This window comes from Capra hircus, assembly GCF_001704415.2.
Source record: "Capra hircus breed San Clemente chromosome X unlocalized genomic scaffold, ASM170441v1, whole genome shotgun sequence".
In the NCBI taxonomy this organism is placed as follows: domain Eukaryota; kingdom Metazoa; phylum Chordata; class Mammalia; order Artiodactyla; family Bovidae; genus Capra; species Capra hircus.
In genome coordinates this window covers 49,916,668-49,936,913 of record NW_017189516.1, presented here as the reverse complement: position 1 = coordinate 49,936,913, position 20,246 = coordinate 49,916,668, and the positions used below count along the sequence as shown (strand labels likewise).

Sequence of the window (20,246 nt, the reverse complement as noted above, 5' to 3'; positions counted from 1 at the left end):
GCAAGTTTGCATCTGATTCCAGACAATTGGAATCGTAATTCCAAACAATGGGAAAAGAAACCCCCAAACCAGTACTAATTAGCTGTCATGAATCTACTGTAAAAGACTGATTTAAGACTTAATGAAATATGACCAGAGCTATCAACAATACTAAACTTTCTCTAAAGAAATATAGAGCAAGTTAGTATTTTGCAAAATATCCTTAGGCAATTTAGAAAATTCCATCTGTTAGTCTTACACTGAATTAAATGAGGGTGGTAGCAATTATTTTAAATACCATGTTGACATAAATATACAAATATATTCTACACACTTTTTATTATAGGAACCAAAGACTGCAAGGGAAAGAAATAGAGAATATAAAAGTCATGCATATTGTATCTTATACAGTCCTAGCTATCAAGTGAATAGTGAACACTGCTATAAGTGCATCACATATGAATACGTTATTAATCCTCCCAATAATGCTGGTTCTGCAGGTACTGTTATCTCTCATCTTACAGGAGGAAGGCCCTGAAGCTCAGACAAGTTGGAGAAGGTGTGCATGGTCACCTGCAGGTAAAGGGCAGAGTGGGGGCTGGGGCACAGGCTGCCTCACCCCAGAGTCCATGCTCTTCACTTATCACAAGGCCTCCTAAGCACAAGGCGGCTGTGGAGGAAGAAATGATAACAGTCCAGCACTCTCCAAATTCCTAAGAGTGTCTTATCACACTTACTAGTAAGACTTAATTCAGATTTTGTTCTTTTCTAAACAGGAAGAAAAATGCAAGAATGCTACTTTAAGGTAAATAAAAAATACAAAGTGGTATGCAAAAGTTCATGGGAGTCCAAACTGTGTAAATGAAACTCCCCCTTAGTAATAAGCAGGATAGAGATCTAAACATCTCATACTGAAACAAATCTTTATAATTTAATCTTTACAACTGTCAGGGAACATACAGAACTTACTTATTTCACTGTCAAGCCACACAACACTGGATGTTGTTAAATCTGTATGCAATAAAGTATAAATCTAGCTAGGTATTTTATCTGAAACATGCTTTTATCTATTTGATTACTCACTTGCTCAGTATTGACAGCAGTTTACATCTATTAAAGTTGTTATGCAACATTCTATATTTTATATTTACACAAGAGATGAGATTAAGTTAAACTGTAAGTCACTATGAGTTTTGTAAGCAACTATGTTTATAGCCACAATTCCATGGATGTGGTGAGTAAACCAGACCATTAATAAAATACAAGAATTTTCATCATGCATAGTTTACAGGCTCCTTAAGAGGTGGTCTCTTTGAGAAGCTGGATGTTCAAGATTCAACAAACAATTAATTCTTGGCAAGTCTTTTTTTTAACACAAACATTTGCTTTGGTTATTTAACCACCTTAGTAATAGGACTTATTTATACTTTAACTGGAATAAACACTGTGTATAAAAACACAAGCCTGTCAAACTCAATAGTGATAACTATTACACTCTCTTTGCAATAAGAATCATTATTCTTGGATTTCAAACACTTTATTTTCTTTCAGGGCACACCTTATAGCACTGTATTATAAGAATCAAACAGCATAACAAAAAAATTTTTTTCCTTAACGACCACTTCCATTCCAAATTCATGTGAAATATAATCAAATCAGTTAAACTAATTTTTACATTAAAGACAAGCAAGTAAAATAATTCCTCCAAGCAGGGTTGCATATGAACTACTCGTTTACCCCAACTATTTTAATCATCGTGATTTGAGATCTTCTAGAGTGCAACAGCACCAGATGGGACTGTTACTACCTCGGCAAGAAAAGTCACTTGCAAACACAAGAATCAATGTCATATTTGTAATTTGAAAAGAATCTTTAGACAAACCATTTGTTAAGGGAAGTAGAAAAACCAATGTTGGAGTTGCACCACCCCTACCATGAACTGTAGCACAGATGCAGGGTAAAACATTCTTGGTAAGATAATGTGGAAGAAAGATCTACATATGGAACAAATTTAGCAAAGCACTTTTATGTACAGAAGCCTAAATATCTTAGGTTTAGATCACTCCTTATGTCATTACTTCGTGATGACGACAATCATGAAGTAACTTTTTCAAAGCTGTTTCCTTACAAGTGTTAAAAGCTACAAGGACTTCTTTTATATGATTTCTATGTAGCTAGTGAGGCCTAGGTCCTGCCCTTAATTTCATCTTACTAGAAGTGATAATAGAAAACTAAGTAACACAGGGTAAATCTAAATTGCCGATAAAATACAAGCAAAAACACCTGTACACATAATAAAATACATCCTAAACACAAAGTAAGGGTTTAATATTCTCTACAGCACAATACTGACTTTTATTATATTTCTCCCTTGTATGCAGCTCTTCCATTCAGAAACTGGAGACCATCTTTTCATTTCATACCTTCCTCTTTTCCCAGCTTAGAGATACTTTCCAAAAGGCTTAATTTGTACAAGCAGTTATGAAATTAAATTTTCATTTACACATAAGTGTTTAAAAAGCGCTCAAAATTCCAGCTTACACATATGACTTCTGAAAATAAAACTTTTTGAACATAATCTTTTTCTTTTGCAAAAATATTCTACATAGCATGTTATCAGTCTTTTGTTTGGGAAATCATCCGTGAACAGTAAGTTAAAAAAAAGGTTGATAACTGTATCAATGTCTCTAATGTTAAGATAACTGGGTGCCACCTAGTGTTTGATTTCTGCAACTACTAACTCTACAAATTCAAAATTGCTATTAAAACCCAGGTTCTAAAAACTTCACTTTGGAAATGCCTTTTTCGTTGACAGGCTTACAGTGGCAAAATAAGATCATGAAAAAAAAAAGTATATGATTTCAAAGTTAGTATAAAAATAGCCAAATGCTACTTAAATATGAAAAACAGAACAATCATTTTTTACTTCAAATGAAGATTTCTGCTTCCCTTAAGTTGTACCAAAATCTTAAGGGAACTAGGTAACTGGAATATATAAAAATTCATTGTACAGTCAACAGGTAAGTCAAAACTAGGGCTTAATTATAATTTATAACAAGTGTATAGCAAGTGGTTTATTCAAAACATCCATTTACTTATTACTGGAAGTGGTCAAAGTGGGAAAGGCAGTAATGCATTTTTTTCCTTTTTTGAAAGAGCAGACCTCCATTATACCAAAAGAACAAAGTGGCCTTAACATTTCACTTAAGAGAATTCAGCATTACCAGTTTTTAAAGAAATACCTTAGAAACAAAATCACTCTGCTTTAGCAAATTGTGCTGCTAATGAAACTTTTATTTTAATGAGTCACAGTTAAACATTCAAACTGTTGAACAATCTTCAGAGAAAACTGGAATGTGCAAGGCTGAGTTCGCTTTAGATCTGGAAGAAAAAAAATCAGGTCAACCAAAAGAATTTTTATACTCCAACAGTCTACCTCATGTAAGGGGCACATGCACCCTCTTCTTTAGACTATCTGGGAAACAAATTCAGTTTGCTGAGGAAATTCTGTACACTAGGATTTTCTCAATTCTGGTCTGCTGCCAGTGAATCTTTACAAATTCCTTCAGAATGCTATACGTTATGCAGAATATTATCTGTAAAGATTAGTGTCTCCGTCCTTTCATGCTAGTGACTAGAAATTTATCTCGGGGGTGGGAGCAGACACAAGGAGTGTTACTTCCTTAAGAAAGGGCCAAGTGTGATACCAAATTCTCCTACCAGTCAACCTGGTTATAGAGGTGAAGGCAAGAACACACAGAAACCATTTGGAGAAACACCTTGGGGAAGAAGCAGTGTTCTCAGGTGATAAAGCAACACTTACAAAATATACAAGCCAACTCAAATTACTTTAATAACTACTTTATTATCCCAGTTAATAACTGTCTTTATTATCCCAGTTCTGAGGAAGCACTGGCACAAATTTAAAAATATTTTTCTTAGAAAAGCTTTACCCTATCTAGATGTTCACCCTATCACCTCTGCGTATGTGACTTCAGACTCAGGCATGTTCTCTGACTAGGTTCTTAAGTTACTAACAGTTTAGTACAGGAATCCTCTGGCTCAGGGGTCTCCAAACGGAGGTAACATTAAAAATAGAATGATGGATTTATTTCTTAACCCTTATTAATTTTCTATTTTAGGGTATGCTTTAAAATGCAGTACTGTAGGTTTTGTGCTCAAATTTTCCTTAAGTCATGGTGTATTCTAAATGGTTTGGAGATACATCAAAATATGTAAGATGGACTGACAGATAAATAAAAGTATAGACAGAAATGTGATACACCAAGTATAGAAATATGTTAATTGTAAAATCTTGGTGGTAGGTATCACTAACTCAGTCTTCCTCAAGACCAGTCTTTGCTTTTTTTGGGGCAGGGGGGCTGTGCCACAAAGCTTGTGGGATCTTAGTTCCCTGACCAGCGATCAAACTCAGGCTGTCAGCAGTGAAAGCACAGAGTCCTAACCACTGGCAATCCAGGGAGTCCCTTTAACAGGGCTTTTAATGTTATGTTGTAATTCCAACGCTTCATACCAAACTGGTTCAAACAAGATTATTCTTTTAATATACTAGTTTCAATTAAGAGAAGGCATGTTTGTACAACACAGGGAATATAGCCACTTATATTAATAATAACTATAAACACACTATAACCTTTCAAAATTGTGAATCCGTATATTGTACATTTGTAACATATAATATTGTACATCAACTATATCACAATTAATGAAAGAAAAGGCCTGTTTCTTGGATAAAATCTTATTTCTCACAATTGTCTGCTAAATTTCTTAACAGCTCTCTCTCTAGATACTCTAGCAAATACTGATCTTTTCAGGAAGAAATACTGAAAAAGATCATAAAATTCTCATAAGCACAAACAATTTGACTAGCACAAACTAAAGTTGAGAAAACACAAGGTGCATCAACTTACATCATCAATGTCTTCATCATCATCTCCGATGTCATCAAACTGGATTTCATCATCATCTCCAGGACCAAATGTATCAGTTTCATTGATTTTAGCTTGAGAAACAATAACAAATATAGTCATATAATATAGCCAAGATGTTAACAAAAATGAATTAAAGTGCCCACTGAAAGCAGTAGTTGGGTATCAAACGTTGAACTATAGAAGTCAAACTTTTAATCTGTTTCATTATCAAAAATATCCTCGTAATGTCTACCTAACAACCCTAGTATATAGAACACTATTTTACACATCTCTAAGTCAAGATGGAAATAGTTTTCTTTTGTTCACAAAGGTATTTTTAGTGAGGCTGGCTCCAATTAAACAAACTTTAAACTATTATAACTTCTAGCTACACTTCAAAAAAGGTAGCACATGTTAACAACCCAGAAATTATCAAACACGTCAATCAGAAAAATTTGGTTATATCATGATTATCCCTTAATAACAGAAATGAACCAGGAATTCCTAGTCCTATTCCCAGATATATTAGTATTTCCTAGATTGGAAATGTGAAGTAAATAATTACAGCAGGATTTTCACACCCAAGTAAAATTACAGTTTTCTTGGTAATATGCAACAACCAAAATATAGTCCAGGGGCTCATAAAGGATAAATCCTCACCAAAACTATAGTTATGAGAGACAGAGTCTCAATTACTTTCTTCTTAAGATGTCTAGTAATATGAACTGAAGGTAGGCATACTTGGACTGAGTCACATAAAGACAAAACTAAATATGCAAAATCAAAAAACTTCTATCAAAATTCCTTCATTTAAATCATCAAGGATTAACAGCATATTAACAGGTTAATAACTCAGACATTACCATGTTCTGGAAGCTCGCCATATGCTTTCAGGCTTCTAGCCTCATCTGCATTGTATTTTAAGATTACATCAGCTTTATTATCCTTAAAAAGAGACACATAATGTTTAAAAATAATTATGCCAAAATACTATCCATTAATTTCATAAATTAGTTTCAAACTTTTCTTAAATTTTAAAGTTTTCTCCTACCCTCTGAAAAACATTCTTGGGTTTAAGTCAGTCTGAAGAATCTTGCATATGTAAGTGAGTAATGATCAACAAGCTTAGGGAAGACATTTATATAGATTTCACCTCAAAAGAAGCAGAACTGTGCGGACCCAATTTTTAAGATTATTTAGTTACCCTTTGATTAGAAGTCTTTTGAAAAATAAAAATTCACTGGGACCATAATTTAGGTGATTAAACACTAATTCAAAAATTGAGACTGGGATAATGACCTAAGGGAATTATTATACTTTTCCATAACCAGTGGTTCTTAGGGTACAAATCCATCAGAATCTCTTATGGAGCTTTAATGTCTATGCTCAGTCATTTCTGACTCTTTGTGATCCCATGGACTGCAGCCCACCAGGCTCCCCTGTCCATGGAATTCTCTAGACAAGAATACTGGAGTCGGTTGCCATTTCCTCCTCCAGGGGATCTTCCCAATCCAGGGATCGAACCCATGTCTTGGCAAGCAGATTCTTTACCACTAACGCTACCTGGGTGGAGCTTTTATATCTCCTGATAAATTAGGAGTTATGGAATGAAGACCATGACAGTGTATTTGTAAAATATATGGCTATTTCTGATGCAAGTGTCCCACTGAAAATGAATGCTTCATAACATTCACACTTCCCCATCTGAAAAGAATCTGACTTAAGGAAGAAAAACGGGTTCGAAGCTGATTGTTTCAACTTCAAAAAAATTTTTGGACCTGAAAGCAGGTCCAAAGAAAGGCAGGAAAGTGATCACAGTGACCCAAGAATGGTATGATTCAGGACCAGCACTTCTCAAAAAGCATTATGTACAGAAGCCCAAGGGGATTCTGGTTAAAACACACATTCTGATTGAGGCGCCCTGGGGTGGGGTCCAAGAATCTGCATTTCTAACAAGTAACTGAAAGCTAGTGATGCTACTGGCCCCTGTACTACCCTCTCAGTGGCAGGGGCATAAAAGAAGGATCATGGGAAATTAAGAATCAGAACATTTATTGTGGCTGTCATTTTAAGAGTATCAATATGAATGCTACCCAGGTGGCACTAGTGGTAAAGGACCCACCTGCCAATGCAGGAGACTTAAGATACTCGGGTTTGATCCCTGGGGGAGGGCATGGCAACCCACTCCAGTATTCCTGCCTGGAGAAGCTCATGGACAAAGGATCCTGGTGGGTTACGGTCCCTGGGGTCACAGTCAGACACAACTGAAGCAACTCAGCACGCTAGCGTGCATGCATGCATGAATGTTACATCTTTCAGAACCTTGACTTCCGTATCCGTCAAACAGGGAATTAATTCTACTTCTGAGGTTCTCTTTAAGATCAAAAGAAAAAAATGGACATTAAAATAGTATCAGTTTAGAGCACGCTATCTCAATGTCAGCACTGTTTATGTTTTCGGCCACATAATTTTTTGCTGTAGGGACCAATCTGTGTGTTTTAGGATGTTCAGCATCACCCTTGGTTTCTATCAATTAGATGCCAGCAGCACTGCCCTTTACCCCCATGTGTACAAACCAGTCATGTCTCCAGACACTGCCAAATGTCTCCTGGAGGAAAGTCACCCACAGTGGAGAACCATTGATTTAAAGTAGTAATTTTAATTCTTTATTCTGGAACATACATTTAAAAAATCAGAGTATGATCAGAGTTATAAAAATAGAGACACTATCACTCAAAATGTAAACATATACACGGTGCTGAGTTCCAATAGGTGGAAACCAAATAGATTTCACAGACTCACAATGGGTAGTCTCCAGGTAGAGATCTCTGAAGGGTAACTACCATTTTCTTCCCTAAGTTCCCATCTAAATTTAGAGCACAAGAGTTGGATATGACTGAGTGACTGAACACACACACTTTTATCATGATTTGTCTTGTAACTGCTTGTGTGCCTCTTATTATCTCCACTGTCAGGCCATAAGCATTTTGTGAGATGGCAGCCTGACTCACTCAGTTGTATCCCCTAGAGTAATGGTTTTCGTATTTTTATTTCAATATGTATAAATTAAAAAAAACTGGGGCAGGCAGGCACTCCAACATAAAATTACATTTTTATTGTTATCCTGCCAACTGAGAACACTTAACAAAACTACAGTATAGTATCCTTCATTCCAAAAAGGGAACTTCTAAATATCCAAAAGAGAAAAAGGAGTATTTAGCTTCATGAAAAATTCACACTGTGATTCTTCTATAGTGAAAATGCAGACTCCATAGACTGGCACTGGGGAACCATGATCCCTGGGGTACCCAGCACAATGCCTATGACAGAACTGGCCCTTAAGAAATGTTTATTGACACAATACTGAGCAGCCTACTGGCCTGGGAACTGATCAAATTTGGCTATGACTTATGTTCTAAACATCAGTTGCTCACCAAATTCAAGCAAGTAAACAATGAAAATTTTAATAATATTTTTACCTGGTAGTCCCGTAGACCAACCAATATAATGTCTGAGGTATTTATCCAGACCTATAAAAGCCAGAGCAGGTTACATTTAAAATAAAAATATTCAACCAAGAGCAATGTTGAGTCAGTCTTCCCATAACACATACATATTATTCACTCAATTGTGGGTAGAGTATCTACATTTAGAATTAGGGGAAAAAAACTACAATAAGCAGCTGAGCCATTTTAAAGTTTCTATCATTTGGGATATTAGAAAGTCAAGATTAGAGAGACTTCTATTCTAACCAACCTCATGAATAAATAAATCTGCCTGATCAGCTACACTGATGGGAAATTAATCATTTCTTTCCAAGGCTGCTCATTCTTTCAATTCAGAAAATTTAACATTAATACAACATTTATTTACCATTAATTCATATTCAAATTTCTTAACACTGCTGACAACTATTTCCCCCAACCCCAAGTCAGAACCCAAATAAGGACCACTTACTGCACATAACAAATGAGTCTCTTTAATCTTCTTTACATTGAAATAGCCCTTCCAGCATTTTTTTTTTCTTTCATGACAGTAACATTGCATGTATTGGATTGGCCAAAAACCTGGTTCGTGTTTTTCCTTAAGTTGTTATAGCCAACCCAATATTTACAGTCAGATGATTTGTTTTACAATGTGTCCCTCAATTTGGACTTAATTATTTTCTCACGATTAGATTCAGGTTAACCACCTTGGGCAGGAATACAACATAAATGATGCTGAAAAAAGGTCCCTGACCCATAAAAACCTTACCGCCATTTCTCCCCCTTTAACCATAATTTTATATTAAAGTAAAGCAAGTCTCCACAGCTACCTTCTTTCTCAGTTTCCCTCTGATGTGGCACAATCTCTTAACACCATCAAAGCACATCGCTTCCAATCGTCCGTTTCCCAACATTTTGATCACTTGGGCATACTCTGGATGAGGGAAAAGAAAAGAGTATAGGACATTGCTCAATTTCTGATAAAGGCAACTTAAAAGTCCACATAGGTTCATTAGAACATATAGGTGTGTTGGTTAGGAATAAGTATTTGCAGTAAAGTAAGTACAAGGGCGTGATATACACCAACCTAGTATGCAGCAGGGCCAACATCAAAGCTGTGGTATGCCATGTCCATGACAAGCTGTCTCTATTAGAAATATTTTAATTACCTTACTTACTCACTGTGAGTTCAGTAGACTGACCACTGTCTTCATCACTGTATGCTCTACTTCTGGAAATCAAAGTGGCTTGTACCAAAATATACACTAAAATGTTCCTCTCATCAATCGCTCACTTTGGATCCTCACCCAGTTATGGATCTCCTTTCCCTCAGAGGAAGGTTAGCCTTTAGAGACTGGTCACAACACAATTTTTGGTACACTAGCAAATAAAAGCAGCTTAAATGTTATTAATGTCTTTGTTAAATTAGTGATTATTTTGGTTTTTGTAAAGCTGGAAAGATGTTCCCAGGCAAATGCCAAACTTTTATTTTTTTTTTAATTTAATTTTTTTAAATAATTTTAAAATCTTTAATTCTTACATGCGTTCCCAAACATGAACCCCCCTCCCACCTCCCTCCTCATCAAAATCTTTCCAAAATGGTACCAAGGAAGCCACCCTGTTTTGTTGCCATTCGAAAAACTGAGATTATACACTGGCTTGCACAAGGGCCATCTCTTGTGGCCCAGAAGATCGGAGGGAGGGGATGGGGTCACTCCAAAACTTTTTTCTCTTACTCAAGTTGTGTTTAAGAAGAGGCTATCCACCAGTGTGTAAATATAATGAAACCTAACTTTCAAAGGTTCACCTGTGGGATTGCAAAGTGGCAGTGTTACTCAGACTGCAGTAAATCTAGCACCCATTTACCACCTCAATATTGCTGGTCAGTTAAAAGGTAGCCTCTCTTCCAAAGAGGGAGGGGGAAACATGAAAAAGAACTAATGATAGTCAAAATAAAGTCAATTGCTAAAGAAGGTAAAAATGAGCAAGGGTAAGAAATAAAAAGGTCTTTCAGCCAGATACTGTGTTTTATTTTCAGTGGCTTATATATATTCATGGTATGAACAAATTCATCAAGTTCTGTAAAAGAGACAATTAGAAAAAGTTATTTGTTAAAAACTGCTGGAAATTACTGAGATAAATAGAAAAATTTAAATATGATTATATACTGGACAGATAATATATTCACGTTAAAATACCTGAGTGTGAGTTGGTGATGGACAGGGAAGCTTGGAATGCTGCAGTCCATCGGGTCACAAAGAGTCGGACACAACTGAGCGACTGAACTGAACTGATAACCTTAGTTATCTGAGAGAATAGACTTGTTCTTAGGAGACACATGATGAAGCATTCATAGTAAGGGAAAAGTACCATAGTACCATGATGTCTTCAGTCAACTTCCAAATGGTTCAAGACGGATGGAGACAGTCAGACACACAGACACAGACACACACACATGCACATGTGAAGTGTTCAAGGGAATTCATGGTACTTAAACTACAACTTTTCTGAAAGTTTGAAATTACTCAAAATAAAAACATGGGAAACTAGTGTTATTACTTAAAAATCTTAATCAGTTTGAAAAGGTCAAGTCAATGGTTCAGTTTCATTTCACTGTATTTTATAAATTATTGATAAATGCCAATACAACTGGAGAAGTAAGGGAAAGGCTTTGGATTCATTCCTCTAATAACCACGGTCTATTGAACACACTATGTAGCACCATTCACTATCAAAAAAAAGCCAACCAAGTCATGGGATTGTCAACAATATAGCTTTTGAAGTTCAGTTCGCTCTGTTCAATTGCATTTGCCTGGGAACATCTTTCCAGCTTTACAGAGGGAACTGTTCAATTCATTCTTAGTTCTGAGTGTGTTCACATAAAATAGTGAAACATATGTATTTACAGAAATGCCATCAACCCTCAACAAAGGCTGAGTATACACGAAATAACTACAAAGAAATGCTCTGGAGAAGTGTAGGGGATGAGAAAGTGAGAAGAGCAAAAAGGAACACTGCATTTTTTTGCTCCAGATTATGAACAGTATCTTCTAATGTTTAGAAACTGAATATCTTTATTTACAAAAGAGAACTATTACTGAAAGAAACCTAACTTATTAAATGCTTACCTTGCCCATCTTCTTTGAACACCAGCTCTCTCTTTTCAGATTCATTCTCATTTTTGCCTCTGCGTCTGTTTTTACCTCCTTTACCTAATGGTTTTTAAAGAAAAAGACATTATCTGCAAAACAGTAGAAAAAGAACTTAGCTTATAAAACGTTCATGACTAATTTTATAAAATAAGGTCTCTCTGTACCTGCTCTCCCAAATGAAAGATCTGTGTGCAAAAAGATAACGGCCAGAGGTGGGCCTGGCAGAGTTCTCACTACTGTAATGGAACACACTGATTTTTGTAGTAGAGGGAGAGAAACAATTGTGGCAACTCTTGAGAGTTTACATTGGATCTGTAGAATACATAAAGCCAGTAAAAAAGCAAGGTCCTAACTGCCTGAACTTGGAAACAACCAAGATGTCCTTCTGTAGATAAATGGATAAACTGTGATATTTCCATATAATGAGTACTATTTAGTAATAAAAAGAAGTAAGCTATCAAGCCCCCTTTACCACGGAAAGGGAAGAGTCTCAATAATACCCAGCAACTGTCCATAAAGAATCCCATGCGGGAGTACTGATGGCCACTTAAAGCAGGTATCACCCTATGAAAGTTAACAACTGCCGCTAAGGCCTGTGGCGCCCATGTGGCGCCCATGTGGGAAGCCCAGGCCGCACGGAGGTCTACCCACAGGTCCCCGTAGCGCCGGGGTCTGTCTGGCGCGAATTATGAGCAGAAGCACACGTTCTCCCGCAGGAGGCCCTTCAAAAATGGCGTCGGCTCCACCCCAGTGTGACCAAACTGGAAGCCTGAAGTAACTTCCCAGCTCCTCCCCCGAGACCAGAATCGCGTCCGGATAGTCTAGCTGTGTGAAGGCAGGCCGGAGAGGAAAGTTACTGCGGCCTAGGGCATCCGGAGGCCGCGGACAGAGCAAGGGAGACCGGGCAGAGGGGAGTCGGTGTCCTGAGGTTCAGGCGGCATTACCTTTATTCTTAGGCATGGCGGTGACGACGCACTTGAGGCGTCTCCGACTTCTCTCCGGGTGGTGGCGGCGACTCCTCCGAACGGAGACGCGTGAGATAGGGTGACACGAACCGGCTGCGAGGGACCGGGTCGCGTCTGCGGGAGTCTAGCGACGGACGTCTTCCGAGATCCGCCTTCACCGACGTTCGGCCGCAGCAAATGGCGTCGCGCCTGCTTGCGTCCGTTATCCCCACCTCCCAACGTCAGCAGGCCACGCCCCCTCCTACCTATGGCGCATGCGTAGCCGGCTGACTCCTATTGTTAGATAGGCAGACGCGCTCTCAGACCGTTAACGGCCGTTGGTGGAGCCCCGCGGGGGGGCGGGGGCGGGGCACGTGAGCCTGGGAGCAGGGGCGGGGCCACGAGCCCGGGGGCGGGGCCACGAGCCCGGGGGCGGGGCCGTGAGCCTGGGAGCAGGCGGAACCTTGGAGGCAGTGGGCGGTGCCGAGGCGCCGCGGTACAGGCGTACTCAGGTAGCGCCCCCTGCTGCCTGGCGCCAGACTTCTACTCAGTTCAGTTCAGTCGCTCAGTCGTGTCTTACTCTCTGACCCCATGGACTGCAGCACGCCAGGCCTCCCTGTCCGTCACCAACTCCCAGACTTCTACTGCTTTGTGGCAAACTGGCGTCTTCAGGTTTGAGCTGCGGGTTCATTAATCTCACACTTCAGTTTTATTACTTGTCCCAAAGAGTAATATTTACATGATACTTGTTATTTATGTGTCCCCTGCTAAGTCACTTCAGTCGTGTCCGACTCTCTGCAACCCCATAGATGGCAGCCCACCAGGCTTCCCCATCCCTGGGATTCTCAAGACAAGAACACTGGAGTGGGTTGCCATTTCCTTCTCCAATGCATGAAAGTGAAAAGTGAAAGTGAAGTCGCTCAGTCGTGTCCGACCCTTAGCGACCCCATGGACTGCAGCCCATCAGGCTTCCCATCCATGGGACTTTCCAGGCAAGAGCACTGGAGTGGGATGCCATTGCCTTCTCCTTAAGTGTCCCCTACCTCACGGTAAACCTAATTTGGTGGAGACCAAATCAGTTGCTTACTATTACCAGCGTTTAGCAGAATGTCTGGCACACAGTAGGTGCTCAGTACACACAGGAAGGGAGGGAAGAAGACAAACTCAGCATTAGGGGCTTAATTGTATCCTCCCAAAATCTGGAAAAGACTGATGCTGGGAGGGATTGGGGGCAGGAGGAGAAGGGGACGACAGAGGATGAGATGGCTGGATGGCATCACTGACTCGATTGACATGAGTTTGGGTGAACTCGAGAGTTGGTGATGGACAGGGAGGCGGCCTGGCGTGGTGCAATTCATGGGGTTGCAAAGAGTCGGACACGACTCAGCGACTGAACTGAACTGAACTGAAAATTTGCATATTTAACTCATAACCCCCAATACCTCAGGATGTGACTTTGGAGACAGGGTCTTTAAAGACGTAATTAAACTGAAATGAAATCATTAAGGTGGGCCCTGATCCAATATGACTAGGTGTCTTTACAAACAGAGATTAGGACACAGCACACAAAGGAACACCACATGAGCAGGAAGGTAGCAATCTACAAGCCCAGGGGAGAGACCTCAAAGGAAACCAATACTGCTAACACCCTGGTCTCAGATTGGTAGCCTCCAGAATGGTAAGAAAATAAATTTGTTTTTAAGCCACCCAGTCTGTGGTACTTTATTGGTAGCTTCAGCAAACTAATACAGCTGACTATGCAGGAGGAAGAGCTTCACTTTTAAGTAATCTTATTTTAAATCATTTTTCTGAAAACGTTAGCATTTAAACATTTTCTAAGAAAGTGGACATTCCTAAGTTACAATTGTCAAACAGTGGTTCTCTACCAGGAATGGTTGACAGTGTCTGGAGATACTTTTGGTTGTCACAACTGGGGAAGGAGGGCCATGCTGCTGGCATCTAATGGACAAACCTAAGCAAAATAATCTCATAAAAGGACATACATGCATTTATTTGAAACTTTATTATATAAATTTTCATTTCTTTTAAAGATTACAAAACCTGTTCTGTGACAGGAATACAAGCAATATTGTTCCAGGATTATTCGTGGATACATCTGAAAGAGCTTAGATTATACATTAATAGTATGATTTGAAAACTTCCCAGATTAGACTCTTAAGTAAAACAATTTAAAATACTCAGTGATATTTAATCCTTTACAAGCATTTCATAATCATGGCAGCAGTGCCAAGCATCTGATGAGATTTAACTACCAATAAAAGGTACAATACATATAAACTCGTGATATGGTGTCATGGGCTTCTGGCATGCCTTACTAGAGAGAAACTAGTATAAAGTAAAATCATATATAAGAGTAGAAAAATATTTGTGACTTTTTTCTTTTTTAAAAACTGTTTAAGTAGATACCCACCCCTTTCCCACCCATGGCCAAAAATGCAAAATAATTACATCCCTTAGGTGTATACCTTCCCTTTTGCTTAGGGTAAGAGTTAAGATAAACGTAATACAGGTATATAATCTTAAGAGTTAAAAACTCATCACCCATAATTATTAAGGATGCTAAGGAATGGCAATACCTTGAAGCTTTTTTTTTCAATTAAGAAAGGAAGCCTTAGATGGTAAACTACACTTAGAGAAACACAAACCAAAACCTTTGTCCTTATGCCCTTGCTTTATATTTAAAAGTTCTACTTTAAGTACTTGTTTAAAAAACTCAGTATACAGTTCACTCAGTACTATAGTGATAATAGGAGTAGATTTTCACTTCCATTAGATATTGAACTAATCTACTTAGAGAGGACTATTATAGCAACTCTCTTCTCACATACATTTACATACATTGTACTCAAATGGTATGTGCTCTAAAGAGGTTTTCTTGAGGTTTACACCTGTTTAGTCTCTAAATTTTCCTTTCCACTAATCTCTATTCAATGTAATATACTTTGCTAGTTGCTCTGGGAGAAGTCATGGACATTTAAACAGCTTATCATGCACTTCAAGGTTATATGGCAAAATAATGAGGAAAGTGCCTTTAGAGGTAGGAAGTAGGCTCTCATCCCAACCCTTGGTATGCCCTGTTATGAACAGTTAAAAGACTGGAATCAAAGTGGTAAATGTGAGACAGATAGTAATACAAGGCTTAAGAAAATTAAGTTGACTTTGCTACTAGAATTCATTGAGAACACTCAGTCACATTGGAACCAGTTACAGGTCATTCGATCACACAGAATACAGCAGTGTCAAAAATATATAAAGCGCACTGTAGATACAAAATCTTCTTGGCCATCCATATTTAGTTATTATCATTCTGTAGACTCTTCACTAGAAAAAGTGGTTAAGCGTGGCTCTGCAGAACACCACAGTCCCAAGAAAGCAAATTAAAAAAAAAAAAACAAACAGCAAATTTCATTCCTTCATTAACTGGTCTCCACTAATGGTCACTTGGGGAGACCAGAAAAATGTAAGCAATCTGGAGGTGAAGAGAGGACTGTTTTCATTAATTGAAATAAAAATGCTGAGTTAAGTCAACTTATCTGTGAATTAAATAAGGCTCAAAGTATACATCCAGTTTGTTAGTCACATGGAAGTGGACCTTTCGGAAGACAGAGCTCTAGGACTAGTTGGAACCCCCTGGTTTAAGCACCAAGGTCAGCCATGGAACTCATCGTATTTGTTAATCACAGAAAGCAGACCTTTTCTGACCGTTTACATTCCTGAGATATCTGTCCTAATGCCTTTGTAAATTTCAAATGTTCGATACCACCATAAGAGAGAATATTCTCTATAAAATACAGTCAAGTAGCCTGAAAATTTTCAGCTCATGTGTAAAGGCCAGGAAGTTGAGAAAAATCACAGCTGTGTTGAAATGTGTGCTGCTGGCTTTTGTGGTGATGCACATTTGTACTAAGCCCCCAAATCGTGAATGCTTTTCTGCTCTCACCTGAGGCTGGATGTACCTTAGTGCTTTTCCTACCAATCCATTGTGCCCACTTATGAAGCCTTTCCTGGGCTGAGGGTACAAGGTACAGCTAACAGACTAGCCCCACTTCCCATGATGTTCTCTTCTCCCAACAGCAACCACTTCTTAAAAATAGATGGGAGAAGGCTGACCCAAACCAGCTCCTTGCAGCCCACTGTGTGTGAAATGCGGAATCTCTACTGGATACACACCACACCCTCTCTAGACACTCACCAAGGGACTTTTCCCACATGTCAGTCTCCAGCCTCACAGCATCTCAACTTTGTGCCTTGTCAAAATTACTATATTTTTGGACTTTTGAGGTTGCTTGCAAATAAATGAATCTATATCAAATCTGCTAAAGTGAAGAGTCTATTGTACTTAGAAAGAAGACATCTCTATGAATTAGGAACTGAAATTACTTATACAAAAAGTTCAGAGGACAAAAAACTTACCTTAATTTAGCATCATCGCTTGAAAGGGAGGATAGAAAACACATGGTATAGTGTAATCCAGATTTTCCAGTATGTGCTTGATAATGTTAAATTCAACCTACCATTCTGGATATTATTCTGGATTATAAGCTAAGAGGAGGTTTGTGAAAGTGGCCTGTTAGTTTAGTTCCTTCTTTCATATTGAAATATCCTTCAGACTGAACTAAAATCTCCTGGGAGGTAACCAGCAGCACTAATGGGAAAGGGCCTTACTCCCACAATTGTAGGGCCCAAGAGAAACTGGACTTGAAGGAATTAATGGAAAGGTTATCCCAGCACAGGCACTACATTTAGAGCACATTGTTGGCCAAGTTTGTCTGCTCTAAGTCAAAGGCAATAGGAACACCAGAATCACAGATGAAATAAAGTATGAACTGCTTTTTAGGCAGAAGGCCTTCAGTTTTGTGAACATATAACCAGTTATTCTCCAATAAAACTGGCAGCTCTTCTAGGCAGAGAAGGCAAAGAAGGCATTCATGTACCAGCAGAGGACTGCTCCAAGAACTATAGTTTTTGAACAACTCAGCACATGGTCGTGTGATAATATGAGGGGAAGGCAGCACGGTGTTATGAGGGAAAGAAACTGAATGGAAAGTTAAGGATTCTAGTCTTTGCTCTGGGTCTCAGGTTCTTTACATGCAATATGAGAAAGTTGGACTAGACAATTTATAAGGATTTACACATTAACTTCTGGTTTTAAAAGACTACGATTAACAATACACCTAAGCACTTAGGAAATAGTGTCCGTGTCAAAAATCTGAAAAGATCTATTTTCTGCCTAGAATTACATAAGTGACAAGAATTTGGGATGACTCAGGTTTGAAACACTTAATAGAGGAGAGAAAACAAAAAACACCTTTATTTCCAGGCAATGGAAAGCAGGTGTTAATCATTATCATCCATATACTCAGGAATATTTTAAAACTTTCTCCATCTAGATTTTCTGAAATCTTTCCTCGTATGTATTTTTTTATTTAGAAGATAAATTTATATTTGATTTCTAGGCAATAATCATTTCGTATCACCTGGGCAAAAGGCATGATCACTTTTCTCTTTCTCTTGAATTACACAGAGGAGAAGTTAAGGAATAACAAGTGGCTTCCAAGACATTTAGATAAACCATGCTTTCTTGGCTTTGTACTCTCAGGGGGAAGATTTAAAGCTTCTGGCAGGAAAAGGGATTTCTGATGTAAATGGCTTAGTACATGACTAGGAAAGATATGTTCAGGCACATTCTTGATGAGATAAGTTAAATCACCTTTTCCTTGCTCATATGTTTTTCGTATTACATACTGATGTATGCTAGGTAGCTTGGCAAAGATACAGGTAATAATGGATGCAGACATTTCTTTAATGAAATTGTGGAAACTACCAAATTTGATGTAGATAATGAATAAGCAGATATAGTGCCCATTATGAAAAATGATCATTTCTGAAATTAAAGACAGCATTATATGAAACTAACACAATATTGTAAACCAACTATACTCCAATAAAAATTTTTTAAAAAAGAAAAGAAAGCATTATATGGCTATAAATCATCAGGAGGAATTCAGAAAACACTCAATGCTAAACATTCACTTAGTCTACCTCAGCTATGATTTAAGGTTAGAACAGATAATATTTGATCCAGAATGTTTTATTCCCTAGAATAAGAAAGCTTAAGTCCAAATTTCATAGAGAGGCCCATGGCCTTTATTACATTCAAATTAGTGTTTAATGTAGAGCATCTTAATGGGATATAATTCATTATGATTTATCTTTTTCTTCCCCCCCACCAAAAAGCATACTCTTCCTGCAGGTATACAAGAACAGGTATCCTGTTATTCATATGCTAAATTCTGCAATTTGATCTATTTAAACACGAAAAATCCAATGGGATTTCAATGACCTGTTGCTAAATTTTCCTTTGCCATCTCTTCACCATGCCTTTTAAAGGTCTTTGATGTATATTGGGAAAAATCCCAAATGTATGCCAAATTCTAAGTATGGAGATGATTTAAGATAAAAAATGCAAGAACTACTTCCTTAATTAAGGAAAAAAGACCCTAAGGATTTGCAAAGTATACGGACTAACTTCATAAGTATACTCTTGATGTCTGTCATACCACACACACACACACACACACACACACACACACACACAGTAACTTTCTCTATCACAAAAGCTCTCTAGGTTAGCCTGACAGAGCACCTGACTTTAAGAAACAAACAAACAAACAAATGAACCAGTGAAACAGACATGGGGAAAGATATGTACATTTTGGAAGTATTACATTCAAAGGCTGTTCTACAATCTGGCCATTTTGAGGGCTGTCCAACAATACTGTTAATCCAGGTGAACTATTTAACCAGATTTAATAGTCAATTGATTAATAATAGATTCCAAGTTAAACAAGGCATGTATACATTAAAGAAAGCAGTACAGAAATGTACTGTATATGAACTGTTTACAAAAACATACAAAATGTTGGATGGCACAAGGGATACAGTGCTAATAGAAACGGATTGTTTAAGCTAAGTGCTTAACATAAACTGTCCATCCCTATAACTAACGAAGAATATTTAAGGGACATGAAATATTTCCTATAAAAATAATGCTATGTGGTGTAGAGTACTTTATTCAGTGTATTTTTAGGTGGTATTCATGTGTTCATTATTATTCTTGTTGATTCAGTGAATATATCTTCATCATGTTTCCATTTTCATTTCATCCGAAGCTCCAGGAAAATCTAACTTGCTAACAATCATTTAAAGCGAGAAGAGACAAAAGCGGGAGCAGCAGCAGGAGCAGCAGCATTATGGGTACCAGCTGGGACAGTGTGTGCTTGCAGGTGCCTCTCAGATATGTGCTACCTGTCACCAGAACTTGTGCTATCAACTTACACCATGGTACCAAATATCTCACTGAGGTCACTTCACAGGGCTGTAGAGGTGATTTTTTTAATACCTCTCCGCTGAGCAAGAGTAGAGCGGCCTACTGGTTCCAAAACTGGTGACTGATTACGGTTTAAAGCAGAGTATGTAGCTGCCATGGCACCCTGAAAACAGGAAAGAAAGGTCACAAATAATGACAGTGGGTAGTCACTTATACACAGAATATGAAATGAACTTTCCCCAGATAATTTCTTCACATGCAAATTTATATAGATTTTATTAGGCTCATAATGAAAATAATCACACTAGTCAAATCCTCTGATCTAACTAAAATTGAAGAGGCCAATGAGGGAGTTGAAATTATGGATGAGAGAAGACAGGGGTGGGCTCATAACAACCAGTCCT

At 38.2% G+C, this 20,246-nt stretch overlaps 2 protein-coding genes across 7 annotated transcripts in view; both read right to left on the bottom strand.

The window, feature by feature from the left end:
• Positions 1-1,325: 1,325 nt before the first annotated feature.
• Positions 1,326-12,724, bottom strand: EIF1AX (eukaryotic translation initiation factor 1A, X-linked). Its single transcript, XM_005701009.3, has 7 exons — positions 12,492-12,724; positions 11,524-11,607; positions 9,226-9,329; positions 8,390-8,440; positions 5,774-5,855; positions 4,911-5,002; positions 1,326-3,360 (listed from the first exon to the last, which is right to left on the bottom strand). Exons 1-7 carry the CDS (start codon positions 12,505-12,507, stop codon positions 3,355-3,357), a joined length of 435 nt encoding a protein of 144 aa, XP_005701066.1. The 5' UTR covers positions 12,508-12,724; the 3' UTR covers positions 1,326-3,354.
• Positions 12,725-14,495: 1,771 nt separating this feature from the next.
• The window catches only part of RPS6KA3 (ribosomal protein S6 kinase A3), a 102,120-nt gene continuing 96,369 nt past the window's right edge, over positions 14,496-20,246 (bottom strand). For all 6 annotated transcript variants that reach the window (XM_018043795.1, XM_018043793.1, XM_018043791.1 and 3 more), the window contains one exon: positions 14,496-20,005. In XM_018043795.1, coding sequence (XP_017899284.1) covers positions 19,883-20,005 — 123 coding nt within the window. In that variant the 3' untranslated portion in view covers positions 14,496-19,882. The remainder of the gene's footprint in view (positions 20,006-20,246) is intronic.